This window comes from Capricornis sumatraensis, chromosome 23, assembly GCF_032405125.1.
Source record: "Capricornis sumatraensis isolate serow.1 chromosome 23, serow.2, whole genome shotgun sequence".
In the NCBI taxonomy this organism is placed as follows: Eukaryota; Metazoa; Chordata; class Mammalia; order Artiodactyla; family Bovidae; genus Capricornis; species Capricornis sumatraensis.
This window is the reverse complement of record NC_091091.1, coordinates 25,136,856-25,152,974: the sequence shown is the minus strand read 5'-3', so window position 1 is coordinate 25,152,974 and position 16,119 is coordinate 25,136,856. Positions and strand designations below refer to the sequence as shown.

The window sequence follows — 16,119 nt, the reverse complement described above, 5'->3', positions numbered from 1 at the left end:
AATTATTTTCATTATTTCCACTAATGCTGAAATTAAGATGGTCATCATATTAGAGCTCAGTTTGAAGTAACTGTTTTTAGGGACATTAGAACAATTAAATGTGCAGAGACTGGAACATTATACCGCATTTCCCAGCTGTATAGGAAATACTTGTGAATAAGACACATGTCTGGTCTTTGCTGGATCACTTCATGTGGTCACCTTCAAAGATGCATTCACTGTTGTATCCAATAATATAAACTCCTTTGGGGGGAATTTGTCTTATTGAGGGGAAATACTTAATATTCTCAATCCAAGAATGATTGTGAATACTTACATACCAGCATTTTTCATGGAAATATGTAACAATCTTGATTCAGAGAATAACATTTAGTTTATGCAGAATTTCTTTACTGTTTGTGCAGAGAAATTTTACTGTTTACTGGTGGTCTAGTTGTTAAGACTCCATGTTCCCACTGCAGTGGATACAGGTTTGATCCCTGTTGGGGAACTATGATCCCGCAATCGGCCAAAAATAAAAATAAAAAAAAACCCCACAACAACTTTCAGTTCAGTTCAGTTCAGTTGCTTAGTCGTGTCTGACTCTTTGTGACCCCATGAATCGCAGCACGCCAGGCCTCCCTGTCCATCACCAACTCCCGGAGTTCACTCAGACTCATGTCCATCGAGTCGGTGATGCCATCCAGCCATCTCATTGTCTGTCATCCCCTTCTCCTCCTGCCCCCAATCCCTCCCAACATCAGGGTCTTTTCCAATGAGTCAACTCTTCGCATGAGGTGGCCAAAGTATTGAAGTTTCAGCTTCAGCATCAGTCCTTCCAAAGAACACTCAGGACTGATCTCCTTTAGAATGGACAGGTTGGATCTCCTTGCAGTCCAAAGGACTCTCAAAAGTCTTCTCCAACACCACAGTTCAAAAGCATCAATTCTTCGGCGCTCAGCTTTCTTCACAGTCCAACTCTCACATCCATACATGACCACTGGAAAAACCATAGCCTTGACTAGATGGATCTTTGTTGGCAAAGTAATGTCTCTGCTTTTTAATATGCTATCTCGTTGGTCATAACTTTCCTTCCAAGGAGTAAGCATCTTTTAATTTCATGGCTGCAATCATCATCTGCAGTGATTTTGGAGCCCCCCAAAATAAAGTCTGACAGTTTCCACTGTTTCCCCATCTATTTCCCATCTATTTGAAGTGATGGGACTGGTTGCCATGATCTTTGTTTTCTGAATGTTGAGCTTTAAGCCAGCTTTTTCACGCTCCTGTTTCACTTTCATCAAGAGGCTCTTTAGTTCCTCTTCACTTTCTGCCATAAGGGTGGTATCATCTGAATATCTGAGGTTATTGATATTTCTCCCGGCAATCTTGATTCCAGCTTGTGCTTATTCCAGCCCTTTACTGAGATATAATTGATGTATAATTCACTGTGTGTGTGTGTATATATATATATATATACACACACACACAACTTTATATGTATATAAACAACTTGATAACTTTTGACTTACCCATAAAAGCATCACTATAATCGGGATAATGAGTATATCCATCATCTCCAAAAGTTTTCCTGTGCTCCTTCAGGTCCTTCCTTATTGGCTCTCACCACACATACCCGTACACCACTGAAGCCCTGCCCCTCACACCCAGGGAATCACTGATGTGCTTATTCACATTCTGGGTTAGTTTGCGTTTTCAATAATTACACATACATTATATACTCTTTTTGGGGGGTCTGGCTTCTTCCATGCAGCACAATTATTTTTAAATTTTCCCATGCTGCTGTGTTTTAGTTGTTGATTCCTTTCTATTCCATGGTATGGATATATCACAGTTTATTTACCCACTCACCTCTTGATGGTTGTATTAGTTTGCTAGGGTTGCCATTAACAAAGTACCACAAACTGAGTGGCTTAAACACAGAAATTTATTGTCTCAGTTCTGGAGGCCAGAAGTATGAGATCAAGTGTCAGTAGGATTGATTCCTGCTGAGCTACGACGGAGAATGTATTCCAGATTGTGAATAACTGTCCTCGTGTTCACATGGTGTTCTCCTGTGTGTATCAGTCTCTTAATTTCCCCTTTTATAAGGATACTAATCATACTGGAGTAGGGCCACATTAAATTACTTCATTTCATTTAGGAAAGACCCTGCTTCCAAATACAGTCGCATTCTGAGATACTGAGAGTGGGGACATCAACCTACAAAATTTGAGGGACAAAATTCAATTCATAGCAATACTTAAAGGATGAGCTTTGTGATGAGCAAAAGGGAGAGGATTCCAAGCAGGGGAAAGGCATATGCAGAAGCCATAAGGTCAGAAAACTTTGAAGATCTAATTAAGCAATCATAATGATGTGAACAAGAGATCAGCTATGAGAGGCAAGCACAGGGACAGTCTGAGGCCAGCTCATGATCAGCTATAAGAATAAGTAGTTTATCATCCAGTCTATCAGCATGGACTGTGATAGCCATTAGTCATTTGAGCATTCTGAGACAGGAAATATGTTTATATTTCTGCAGGAGGGTCTTAAGGAAAGCCCACAGTATAGCCAAATTTGATGTCAAATCAGAGAAGGTGATCCAATAAGACATGAGAACACTTAGTAAAATAAAAGCATGGTATTATTCATATTAGTGAAGCAAAGCATCAGCTGTGTCTTCGTTGCTGACTCTTGTCTCCATCAGAGACCATAGTCACAGGCCTCAGGGCTGTTCTGCAAGTAGAGGTTGAAGAAACCTCGAAGGGTCTTCACATCGGTGGGGAGAGATGATACTATGGGATCATTCTTCATGGATGCCATCCAGAGCTTTAGATTTGGAGTATGGTCTACATACCTGCGGGAGATGGAAAGAATGAAGGGATGAACAAGGCCAAGTAGGAAGGCATTGCAAATGCTCCTGTAACTCACCAGTTTCATATTGTTTTCCTCTAATCTTTTCAAGTAGTCCTTTAGAAATATTTCTTTAAGATAGGCATAATCATAAAATATGAGATTTGAAAGATATTGTAGAGGTCCTTGTTTAGTGGAAGAGGAATCTAAAACTAGAGTGAAGTGAATTGCTCAGTTAACCTAAGAACTTGTCCAAACTGAGACTGATATTTTTTTAAATTGAGAACATTACATATTTATTACTCTCTGATCAGATTGTGACTAATAGTAACTGTAAGCTCTAGGAAGTAGGACTAAGCTAAGGTGGCTGCTAAACTGCAAAACATGGAGTTTGGATAACAGTGTGGGACTCTTGCTGGTAAATGGGAGATGGCATTGGTCACACAATCCTGCCTGACATCCTTATGAAAATGTATATCCTTATGGATTTTTAACCAAGAGGGAAGGAGTAAATCATTTTTCAAACATTTTACTACCTGTCACAGAACTCCCCACCCTTGCCCACCCCCAGAGATGGGAGAAAATCATGAGTGTAGGTATAGGACATGCCCTGGAAAGTCAAAGTATCCTTCTGTTGGTTGCTCCCATTAATCTACTTGATGAGATACATTAATTTTGCCCATTAAAAGGTTAGTATATACAATTCCAGTTATCATTATCTTAAATTATGCAAAAAAATTCAAATGTCTTACTCATTTAACTCCAAGGCTTCTAGCCATTCAAACCAGGGCCAGATGAGGTAATCAATCATAGAAAGAGAATTGCCACCAAAGAAGGTTGTCTTCTTATTAGTCAGAACCTGAACATTAAACAGCATAAGAATACTTCTTATTTCTTCATCTGGTAAGGCAAGTCAAGTAAGTGACAGTAGCAACTTTCGCCCTGACATAGTCAAGCTGGGGTTTGTCTGATTAGCTTAAGCTTTAGAATCTCTTGGTTTGGGATAATGCAAAACAGTCTATTTTACTGGAAAGGGGAATAAAGTAAAACAAGCCACAGAATACAAGATCTTTGCAATACACATACCCAACAAAGGACTGGTATTCAGAATATAGAAAGAACTCCTGGCAATCAATAAGAAAGAGGCAAACAATTCATCAGAACATTGGGCAAGACTTGAATTTCACAAATGAGAAGTTCCAAATGGTCAATAATCATTTGAAAAAGTGCTCAGCTACATGAGTCATTCAGGAAATGCAAATTAAAATGAAAATGTTATACCACTTTACATTCATCAGAAAGGCTAAAAGGAACAAGATGAAGTTAGTAACTCTGTGGACCCACCGCTGACAGGAGTATAAATTGGTTTAGCCATTTTTTTTAACATTGTCTACTAAAGCTGAGTGCATGCATATTCTATAACCCAGTAATTCTACTTTTTGAAAATGTGAACATATAGTCACTAAAACATAGGTGTAAGAATGTTCATCACAGCACTATTTTATAACCCCAAAGCGGAAATGTTTACAGTCCATCAAGACTAAAATGAATAAACTGAGCAGTAGTCATACACTGGAACACTATGCAAAGTATAGGAATGAACTAACTACACACACTATAGATGGACTTCAGAAACTTGATATTATATGAAAGAAGTCAGACCCCAAAGAGTGAATATTATGATTCCATTTGTATGAAGTACAAAAAGCATTCAAAACTAATACTCTCTTTCTTGATACGGGTGCCAGTTTCATGGTTGTGTTTACTTTATAAATTCATCAAGCTGTACTCTTATGCTTTGGGTAAATCTCTGCATGTAATACTTCAGTAGAAAAGTTTACTTAAATATATTGGAAATAACTAGATTAATTATTAAACAGATGCCAAGTACAATTCTTTGAAAACCAAGCACCAAAGTGTATGCCTGAAATTTAAGAAGGTGAATTGGTATTACGGTTTTACAAAGAGAAGAACTGAGATTATTATCTAGCTAATTAACACCAAATCTTTTTGCCATTTATAAGATATCCATAGGTTTTTTCAGGGCCCTTATAATATTCTGCATTGTAAACAGGTTCTTTATATCTACCTGAATATGTTTTTGGTCTACCACCAAATTAACCATCTGCATAGTATGAACTGTCTATCACTTTCTACCTTCCATACTGTTCAGCAGAGTACCTTGAATTATTAGGTACTCAGAATGGTACAATGAATCAATATTGTTTGGAGCTGTCCTTAAAACTGTAGTGACTGGTAATTATATTGTGCATAATAAAGTAAGTACTATAGTTTTAGTCAGAAGGAAATAACCTCTCAGCAGCCTGAACCATGGAAATGATCATACTCATTTCAAAGCATGAGTCTTTAACTGGGAGTCTATAAGCACAGATGGGAAGAAACTTATATGCCTCCCAACTAACCCCAAATTTAGCAGGAAGTGTATGGATTTTCTACTGCTCAAAAGGTCAGCACCCTCAGCCTCCACATTGTTCAGGGCCAACTACAGTTGTACATAGATTTTTTTGAAATCAGGAAACATGATCATCTTCATGTCCATATATACAAAAACTTAGATGAAATGGACAATTTTCAGTAAAAATAGAAATTACCAAAATTGATTTAAGAAAAAATACAACACCCCTGCAAATTAATTACCATTAAAAATTGAACTCTACCCACATAAAAGACACCAGACTCAAATATTTTACAGAAATAGCCAAAACATATCAAATGGTTTCAGAGCTTAGACATCCAGAGAAAGTAACAACTCATTTTATGAGGTGAGAATATCCTTGATATAAAAAACCAAATAAAGATACTATTATAACAAAGTAATCTACTATATAAACAAATATACAAATGTTCTTTAAATATTAACTAATTTTAGAATATATATGAAAACCATGTAAAACAATTAGGTTTTATCCCAGTAATGCTAGCATGGTTCAACACCAGAAAAATCTGTTAGTTATACTATACTCTTCAGTTTAAAGGGAAACATTTTTTATGAACATTTGAAAAATGTAATAGAAACAGACAAAGCATTCAATAAAATGGAACACTCATTCACAGCTTTAAAAAAAAACAGCAAACTTCGAGGCTAAGTTGGTAAAGAATCTGCCTGCAGTGCAGGAGACCCGGGTTTGATCCCTGGGTTGGGAAGATCCCCTGAAGAAGGAAATGGCAACCCACTAGAGTAGTCTTGCCTGGAGAATCCCATGGACAGAGGAGCCCGGCAGGCTACAGTCCATTGGGTAGCAAGAGTTGGACACAACTTAGTGACTAGAGAGAGAGAGAGAGTAATAGAACTTTCCTAATGGAAAAAAAAAAAAAGGTTTCTGAAATAATCTGCAGCAAAATTCATACTTACTGATAAAAGCCTGTATTTCCATATGAAACAGGAACTGTGTCTTCCCTCAGTAAAAACCTAATGCTCAGTGTGAATGGAAGAGGAATTCTTGTGTAAAAGTCCAAATGGCAGCTCTCCTGCAAAGCAGGTAAACCATATCTGGGCTTCCCCAAGTGTCTAATTCATGGCATCTCTTTGTGGTGGGAAATGTTTATTATATAATATTAAGTAGAAAAAAGAACACAAATGATTTATGCTCTGATTACGGTTAGGTTAATGTTTAAAAATATAGATAGAACAAGCATAGAAAAATTTGGAAATGCGGGTGACATTTTTCCTTGATATTTTAATGTCAATGCAATAAAATGTTCTAAAAGCAAGTCCATGACAAAACATTTTTAGGTGTTTTCATTTATATCCTAAACACAACAGCTTATAGCTATCTGTTGTAAACTAAAATTTCCTTTTTGGTGTTATCACTAATTACCTTAAAGTGATTTTGGAGATGGGAATATGAAAAAAAAGAATAGAAGAAAAAAATAGATACCATGTATTACTCCCATAAAATCAAGAAGGGGTTGATTACCTCCTCCAGCTTGCTGAATTCTTTATGCAGTTCTTCTTTTAGGCCAGAGCAATCTTCCTTATTTTGCTTTCTAAGAAAGCTTACCATCAAAGATGGTACCTAGACAGAGAAAAATTTCTTAGTTTATCAGTGTGAAGCTAACTATATCAGCCCCTTCATATAAAAGCCCCACAGAACCCTTATAGTCCCAGAATCAAGGTGTTCTAGAAACTTTAGTTTCTGTACTCAGAGAGGTCGGGTACTGATCTTAAAAACAGTTTTGTGGCCTAAGATGCTGTAAGAGTCAAGATTGTATAAGGAGTGATTAGGAGAAGGCTTCTTGTTGAGTTGAAGTCAAACATATCTTAAAAGGACACTGATTAATTGTTTGAACTAATCTAATTGTTTGAATTAATACTAATGCTAATTCAAACACAGAAAGTACTTCTACAGAAATGCCATTACTCAGCCCATAAGCAGCTGTTGCCAACACACAGCAGATGCTCACAGATAAACACTGTGGCTAGAAGAACAAGAGCTAACACTGAGTATTTACCATGTATCGGACTTCAGGTGTTCTATATTAACTGATTTTTTTTCAGTGGCACAGGAACCCTTATTATACTCATTTTATACATGAGCTGAGGTACAGAAGTAAATAATAAGTAACTTGCTTAGAGTCACACAGCTAAGAAGTGGCAGGGCTGGTGACAAGCCTACGCAGTGAGCCTAGGAAACACGGCTCTCATCCTCAGAAGCTCACAGCCCTGGTACAACACACAGGCATACAACTTACATACAAGAAGGCAGCAGTCCCCACGGAGGAAAGTTAGCACGTGTGGGAACAGAGCTGGGCACTAACAAGCTTCTGGAAGACAGCAGTCTCCGGACAGGTACAGTGGTTCCTTAGTGTTCGCTGGGGGTGGCAAGGTGGGGGTGGAGGTGGGGGTTGGGTTCCAGGACACCCCGCCCTCAGATAGGAAAATCTAAATGCTCAAACCCCTTATATAAATCGGCACAGTATAGTCAGCCCTTAGCCTCTGTGGTTCCACTCATACAGGAGTGCAGACTGCACAAAAGAGAACCTGAGACAACCAGGCAAAGTGAGAAGGGGGAAGAGTCTTCCAGAAAGACTACAGAAGAAGGTAGCAAGTCTGGGAAAAATTTCAGCATGACAAGAATATAAAGCGTTAGGAAAGTAAATAGGATTCAGATCATGAAAGGGCGCATAGGACATGTCAGAGCCGGCAAGAGCATAATCCTGTTTGTCTTTCCCTCCCAAATCACTGAACCAAGAGTGACAGCACTGATTCAGCTTTAAAAACAAAGACATTTTAAATAGGAGCTGAAATTTCTTAAACACGCACCTTAGAAAAGGACTCAAAGACCATCTTTTGGGAAGCCTTCTCATAGGGGTCGCCTGGCAACAGCTTCTTCTCTGGATATGCTTCATCCAGGTACTCACAAGTGATGGTGGATTCATAGATCAACTGACCCAGACTGGTTTCCAGAACCGGCACTAGGCCTAAGGGATTCTTCTTGAAAAACCACTCAGGCTTATTTTTCAGGTTGATGTTGATGACTTCATGCCTGAAAAACACATAAAAGACAGTGAAGACAGTAACATTTTTCTTGTATTCCCGAATAAAATGTCATCAGTCCCATTACCCACTTAGCTGATCAGACCCCAAAATTTGAAGTCAGCGTGGCCTTGATTCCTTCCCCCTACCCCCTCTTCCTCAAATCGCATGGATCAGCAAGACCTGTCAGCTAGACCTTCAAATCACAGCCTGGCTTCATCTGTTTTTCAGCTTTAACACTGCCACCTCGTCCAAGACATCACCTGCCACCTGGACCTCTACGGTAGTCCCACTGGCCCCTCTGCTTCCACTGTGGCCTCCCTACAGTCAGCCACTCTACTCACGCACGTGTACTCAGCTGCTAAGTCGTGTCAGAATCTTTGCAACCCCATGGCCTTGGACTGTAGCCCACCAGGCTCCAGTGTCCGTGAGATTTCCCAGGTAAGAATACTGGAGTGGGTTACCTTTTCCTTCTCCAGGGGATCTTCCAGACACAGATACTGAACCAGTATCTCCTACATTGGCAGGTGGATTCTTTACCACTGAGCCACCTGGGAAGTCCCCACTCTCCATATACAAAGGTAAGTTGGATGAGGCCATCCTCCTGCTTATTTACAATTGCTCCTCACTGCAATGCGGATAAACTCTGAACCCCTTTTTATGCCACGTGATCTGGCCCGAGGTTACCTGTCACATCTGTTTCCTATGACTTTTGCTTTGGTCATTATGATCTGACCACACTGGCCTTTTTTATATCTCTTGAATTACTTTCTTCATTGAACTTAAGATATGCATCTGAAGTTACTTTGCTAACTTAATTACATATTTGTTATGTCACCTCCTTAGAATGTAAACTCCATGAAAGCAGTGATCTGCTTGTGTGTCTTGGTCATAGTCATAAACAAACATGTAAATGAGCAAAGTTTTAAATAGATTCAAATGGTATGAAGATATATAAACATTTTTGGATAGGTACTCAACACACATTGGTTGAATAAATAAGTGGAAATTCTTCAAGATTGTCAATTAGATATTCCATTTGGGACTAAGATGTATCTTAATTGTAAAAATATCTGAGCCAACTAATTGAGTTTGTTCAGGTCTCACTACATGAGAATCAACATGGTATTAATAAAATTCAGTTTCTTTTGCTAATCTGAATAGAAAGGTCATCAATTTTTACAAGAATATTAAGGAATCTAAAAAATTCATCCACAAAATAAGCTTTCAGATTAAATTTCCATGCATTGATAATTTTTTAAAATGGCACATGAGTAAATTACACTAAATAAACCCATAAAGAAGAAACAGGTGAAGTCCGAACTATATTGATTGTTTTTAGATCCGATTTCTGTCCTGCCTGAAAGATTTAAGATCCCCTGGAGAAGGAAATGGCAACCCACTCCAGTATTCTTGCCTGGAGAATCCCATGGACTGAGGAGCCTGGTGGGCTGCAGTCTATGGGGTCACAAAGAGTCGGACATGACTGAGTGACTTTACTTACTTACTAAGAGGAAGGGAAGTTTCATATAATTGTTAAAGTCAGGTCTCAGGTCCATATCATTGTCAAAGCTGGATAAGTGTTCAATAGAACCGATTAGTTACTCAGAAAAAATACATCCCAACATCTTTTGTTCCTTTATCCCATCCACCTGAGTAGCTACAAAATCATTTAGCTTGAGGATTAAATACACAATCCTACCCTCTCTCCCATAGAAAGAAAGGAACAGCCAGAATGAATAGAGGCATTTGTGTGTATGTATTAAAGGGTTTGTCTGCTGACAGATTACTGTACACTCATATACAAGCCACTGCAAGAATAATGAGGCTCTCTGCCAAGGAATTATCAAGATTTCTGAAATTTCATACTATGAAAACAAAAGGTAAATTCTGGGCTTTTGTAATAAAGAAGGTTCTCAGAACACACATGCATTTTGGTAATCTGGCATGATGAACCAACAGGGCAACATACCTGCTGCAACAAGTTGGAAGATGTGCCTTTTAGAGAAAACCAGGCTTTAGTAGATTCTATAATGATCCAACCGGTCAGTCCTAAAGGAAATCAGTCCTGAATATTCACTGGAAGGACTGATGCTGAAGCTGAAACTCAAGTACTTTGGCCACCTGATGCGAAGAACTGACTCATTTGAAAAGACCCTGATGCTGGGAAAGATTGAAGGCAGGAGGAGAAGGGGACGACAGTGGATGAGATGGTTGGATGGCATCACTGATGCAACAGACATGAGTTTGAGTAGGCTCTGGGAGTTGGTGATGGATAGGGAAGCCTGGCATGCTGCAGTCCATGGGGTCGCAAAGTTGGACACAACTGAGCAACTGAACTGAACTGATAATGCAATATGGTCAGTGTGCATGCATGCTAAGTCGCTTCAGTCATGTCTGACTCTTTGCGAGCCTAAGGACTGTACAGCCCACCAGGCTTCTCTGTCCATAGAGATTCTCCAGGCAAGAATATGGAGTGGGTTGTCATGCCCTCCTCCAGAGGATCTTCCTGACCAAGGGATCGAATCTGCATCTGTTAAGTCTCCTACATTGGCAGGCTGTTTCTTTACCACTAGCGCCACCTGAGAAGCCCCATAGTAAAGTCAGCTACCTCTCTAATCAAAGTCCCCTGGGAGGTAAACTAATCCATGAACATAGTAGACCTCTGTTGTTTGCACTGCCCGGCAGCTGTTACCACCTTTCACCCCCATACACACATTTTTATGGTAAATCAATCCCATTTCCCTTTGAAAACTGTGCTAGTAAAATAGGGTTGTTTTCAACCTAGAAGTCCAGAGGATTTTTCTTTAAAAAAAAATTAATTTAATTTTTGGTTGCATTGAGTCTTTGTTGCTGTGCAAAGGCTTTCTCTAGTTGTGGAGTGGGAGTTACACTCTAGTTTTGGAGTTACACTCTAGATTCTTCAACTGTATGAGCACAAGATATGTCTTTTTCCAATCCAACTGAATTGGATATCTGTTAATTGCAATAAGAGATTCTGACTAATACAGTAAATATTACAATATTTAGATAAGACAGTGTTTTGATAAATGTTACTAAATGTTGAATATTTTGCTATGTGTTCAGAATCAGTTTCACCCAGAATATGGTGGAAATCTTACTGAAGTGATGACTAATTGATAAATAATTTTTTTTTTTTACCCTTTGGAATATATCTTACCTTTTTTAGGGAAAAGGAATTGCCTGCTTAATTCTCCCCCTAGAAGACTAAAAGAAGTTTGTTTGTTTTTTTTTTAGGGGACCATTATTTTTATTTATTTTTGTTTTTAATTTTATTTTATTATTTTTTTAATTTTTATTTTTACTTTATTTTACTTTACAATACAGTATTGGTTTTCCCATACATTGACATGAATCCACCACGGGTGTACATGCGTTCCCAAACTTGAACCCCCCTCCAACCTCCCTCCCCATAACATCTCTCTGGGTCATCACCGTGCATAAAAGAAGTTTATACATTCTAAGCACATAGATAGAAAATTTCTTTGGAATCGGAACTATCTCTTAAAACTTCCACACCACATGCATCTAATGTTTGTTCAACAGATTCCAAAGGTCACTGTTAGGGAGAAGGTTCCAGTGGCTCTTCAGTGTCAGAGAAAAACCAGTGACTTGTATATTTCTTGTGGAAAGCGCTTATGTCAATAACCTTGCTGTGTGGCTTCCCCAAAGCGTGAATTTTTAGGCACAGACACTTTATTTGCTTCAACCAATAACCCAAACTATAGAAATATGCACAGTACAATTAACTCAGCACTCTGCCCAGAGGAGTGTCAAGGCCAGGACTCTGGACTGGGATATAGGGCAATACAGCAGCACTCAGGATCTGCCAGAGCTCAAAGAGCTGCTGCTTGTGAGCACACTTGCTGTGATCCCTGCATACCACGAGCTTTACTGGAGCTCTAGCTTTTCTGGAGGTCTAGCGTTTCTGATCCATAAAATGGCTAATCTAAAGGGAATGTCCCAGACTGGTGGAGTCTGTGGCATCGGCCCCCCCGCCCCGCCCCTACCTTGGGGATAGGGTCCCTAAGTTGCTCTATCTCGGAAAGGCTTAAAATAGTTTATTTTGCAGTAAATGGGTCCTGCCAGAGTTTCCCACTGAGGCCTTCCTCAGCAGCTGGTTCATGGCCAAATCGGGGAGCAGCCCCCTCCTTAGTCCTCACCGGATTCCCTTGGCCCTCAGGACCAGGAGCGTCCTCTTGGCGTAAGGACAGAACCTCATGCTGTAGACACGGATCAGGCCCTCGGGGACGGGCCCCGGGGGCGCGCTTCCTGCGGGGAGAAGCGGACGCAGTTACAGCCCAGAGAGTGGCAGGGACCCCCAGCCTCCAGGTGTCCACCGGACCCCCCGGTGGAGAGGTCCCGCGCGCTGCGGCCCCGGCTTCTTTCCCCGGGCGGGTGCCTTCCCAGGAGGTTCAGCCGCACCCCGACCCGCGGCCGAGGGTCGCCCAGATCCCCGCTGCAGATCGCGAAGGGCAGCCTCACCCTTCCCCAGGCTCCTGACCGTTCCGCCGGACATTGCAGCGCTGCACAGGCCGAGCTCCCAATGGAGTTTAAAGTTCAACCAGGAAGTCTGTCGCCCCTCCCCTATTTTTCTCAGAAGCGCCAGGCTGAGGCAGACGCCAGCCCGGCCTAGACTGTGTGCACAGGGACCCGCGCTGCCCGGGCGCTGAAAGGAAACCTGAGCGCAGAAGCCCTTGGGCGACCCGACCCAGCGCGCAGGCGGATTCCCCACCCTCTTCAAGAAGGAAGGCCCAGCTACCGCAGCCTGGGTGCCTGGAGGGAGATCACAGCCAATATTCCCACTGCAGGCGCCTTTGCAGTACATGTGAAAACTGGAGTCTTAAACTCACCCTCTCTGAGCCTGTTTCTTCTGCAGTATGGTTGTTGGAAGGATTCGATTTTTACTAAGTTCTTAATACATAGTAGGAGCTCAATAAATTGAGGTTTATTATGACTACTATAAAACGGATCAATTACAGGAAAATAAGTATATACTCTGTTGCAACTGCTTACCTTTACTGTAAAAACTTTTATTATTTACATCTTTCTATCCAGAGAAATGATGCTCACATGTTGCTCTCAATTTTCTTGTACACATTGCCTTTCACAGAAAGCAAATACTTGTCTAGTACACAGAAGGTCATTGATACATTTACTTAATAAATGGAGTAATTTCCAATATGCGTATAATCTTTTTCCATGTTTAAAGATCCTAGAAAACCTGCTTCATAGGTGAACATTTTATTTTATTTTTTATGGGTGAACATTTTAGCGAGATGAGATGAGAAAAATCATCTTTCAGATATCACAGAGCTTGGCTACACCCAAGAAAAGCTGAGAAGCTGGGAGTGAAATGAATTCTTCGTGGAAAATAAATGTCCTTTGTTGTTGTTTTGTTTTCCTGTGGATGGTTCTGGACAGATTTTGGGTTTTAGAGCTCAATAAACTCGAATAGACCACTGCTCTTTTGGCCTTTAAGACAAGCTGAAATCTACAAAGGGATAAAACTTCAAGTTGAGGATTAGGCTTAATCTGTCCAGGACTGGTCTAGTGATGCTGGGATGGATATTTGCAAGGAAAGAAAGTTGAGAGAGGTAAAGTGGGTTTAGGAGGATTGCGCGCTTCCTAAAAAGGTGAAACACACTGCTTATCATCTTTGGAAGCCTCGGGGCTGCTCCTTGCATCACTGACTAGATTTTTTAAATGTATGGGTCTTAGATTTTATTTCTAATATTAAAAATCATTCACAGTGAGAACTTACCCATTTTCCTCAATTGTCCCTCCGAGTCAATTTCTGGGATAGTCTGTCTTTCACCTTCCAGACTAAGAAAGAAAGAGCATTCCGCTTCCTGTGATCTGCACGGTGCAGAGGTCACGGCATCTCCACCTGAATACCAGCCAGAGATATTCCCCAGAAACCCAGTTAGAGACCTCCATTTTCATCTAAAACCCAGATTGCAGAGAGAAATGCTTTTCCACTGCTTTTTCAATTTGATTTTATTCAGTTTCTCCTTTGCTCTAGCACAGGGCAGGTTCGGCATCTCAGGTCATGGCTGATTCCAGCCCAGATCAGTATCTCTTTCCTAGAGTTCACAGTTCTTTCCCACCTTCTGTCATCTACCTGCCATTTACTCTGGGAGCAGCAGCAAGATTTGCCTCCTCACCTTCTTTTCTAGTGATGGCTTTAAAATGCTCAAGTTGTAGTTAAAGGAATAGTGTGTTTTCTGGGGGTGGGGTGGGGGTGCAGGGAGGGCTTGATGGAACACAAATAAGTCACCTAGTGAGGGGGTGGCAACAGAAACTATCCAGAGCTTAAGCAATACTTGAGAAGAAAGTTTGACTGTTGTCCAAGCCACTTCTCTCTGTGACTCAGCAATGTGGGATTTTGTCAGCCAATCAGTGCAGACCCTTAACGCCAAGCACCACCTGTGTTTGGCACTCACATTTCAGCAAAGAAATTCTTCAGGGCAGAAACACATAGCTCCACTCCTTCCTCACCCCATGTCAGCAAAGTCCATCACCATCTCTGATTGTGATAATCAGACTCCCAGGAACATCCTGGATTCTTCCTTCTCTCTTACCCCTCTTTATCAATCCATCACCAAAGCCCATAGTTGTTGTTGTTGTTAATATTTATTTATTTATTTGGCTGTTCTAGGTCTCAGTTGAAACATGCAGGCTCTTTGATCTTCACTGTGGCATGTGGGATCTTTAGTTGTGGCTTACAAGCTCTTAAATGCAGCATGTGGGGTTTAGTTCCCTGACCAGGCCCCCTGCACTAGGAACAAAGTCTTCTTCACTGGACCACCAGGAAAGTCCTGATATAGGTTTTTACCTTTAAAATATTTTTAACGCATTACCTCATCAATGGTTTCAACTTGGGGGTTATTTTGCCCCCACCCCGCAACGGAACATTTGACAATATCCACAGACATTTTCAAAATTTATCTTACTTACTTATTCTTGGCTGTGCTGGATCTTTGTTGCTGCGCAGGCTTTTCTCTAGTTGCAACAAGTCGGGGCTGCTCTCTGGTTTCAGTACGCATGCTTCCCGTTGCGGTGGCTTCTGTTGCAGAGCTCATACTCCAAGGTGCCAAGGCTTCAGTAATTGCCACACATGGGCTCAGTAGTTGCTGCTCCCTGGCTTAGTTGCTCTGAAGCATATGGGATCTTCCCTGATAAGGGATCAAACCCATTTCTCTTGCACTGGCAGGCGGATTCTTTACCATTGAGTCACCAGGGAAGTCCCTAGACATTTTTGATTGTCGCAACAATGGAGGTGCTATTAACAGGGATGCTGCTAAACATCCTGCAAATGAGACTTACCCCCATATCCAGTCCCAGATGCCAGTAGTGCTCAGCTTGACAACCCTGCTTTGCTTCCCTTGTTAGAATCATGAAATCAATTCCTAACAGATCTTCCTATTTCTATTCTCCCCACTCTTCTACCCAAATGATAATCCTCCAGGCAGAATGATCTTCTATAAACATAAATCTTATCTTGTCATTCCTCTATTTAAAACCGTTTAATGTCTTTCCCTGGCTCTTAGGATAAAGACCAGCATTCACAACTTGGCCTTTACCTGGCCCTTGCTCCTTCTCCAGCCTTCAGTGTTTTCTACTGACCTTCCTCTATTTCAATAACACTGCTCTTCCCAGTTCTTACCATCTGTTGTCCTGCCTTGATACTTAAAAAAAAACTGCCCTCTATTCCTTCCCCATCCCCTCCCCTCAGCAATCACTCTTTATCCTTTAAATCTCAGTGA

At 40.8% G+C, this 16,119-nt stretch overlaps 1 protein-coding gene across 2 annotated transcripts; it reads right to left on the bottom strand.

Moving 5' to 3' along the window:
* Window positions 1-1,959: 1,959 nt before the first annotated feature.
* LOC138070182 (glutathione S-transferase omega-1-like) lies at window positions 1,960-12,876 on the bottom strand. 2 transcript variants are annotated; one of them, XM_068961322.1, is made up of 6 exons: window positions 12,836-12,876; window positions 12,514-12,622; window positions 8,117-8,339; window positions 6,771-6,869; window positions 3,585-3,691; window positions 1,960-2,836 (listed from the first exon to the last, which is right to left on the bottom strand). In XM_068961322.1, the coding sequence occupies exons 1-6, from the start codon at window positions 12,867-12,869 to the stop codon at window positions 2,683-2,685; spliced, it is 726 nt and encodes a 241-aa protein (XP_068817423.1). In that variant the 5' UTR covers window positions 12,870-12,876; the 3' UTR covers window positions 1,960-2,682. The 2 variants fall into 2 exon arrangements, with proteins under 2 accessions (XP_068817423.1, XP_068817424.1); XM_068961323.1 differs by lacking the exon at window positions 6,771-6,869.
* Window positions 12,877-16,119: the final 3,243 nt, after the last annotated feature.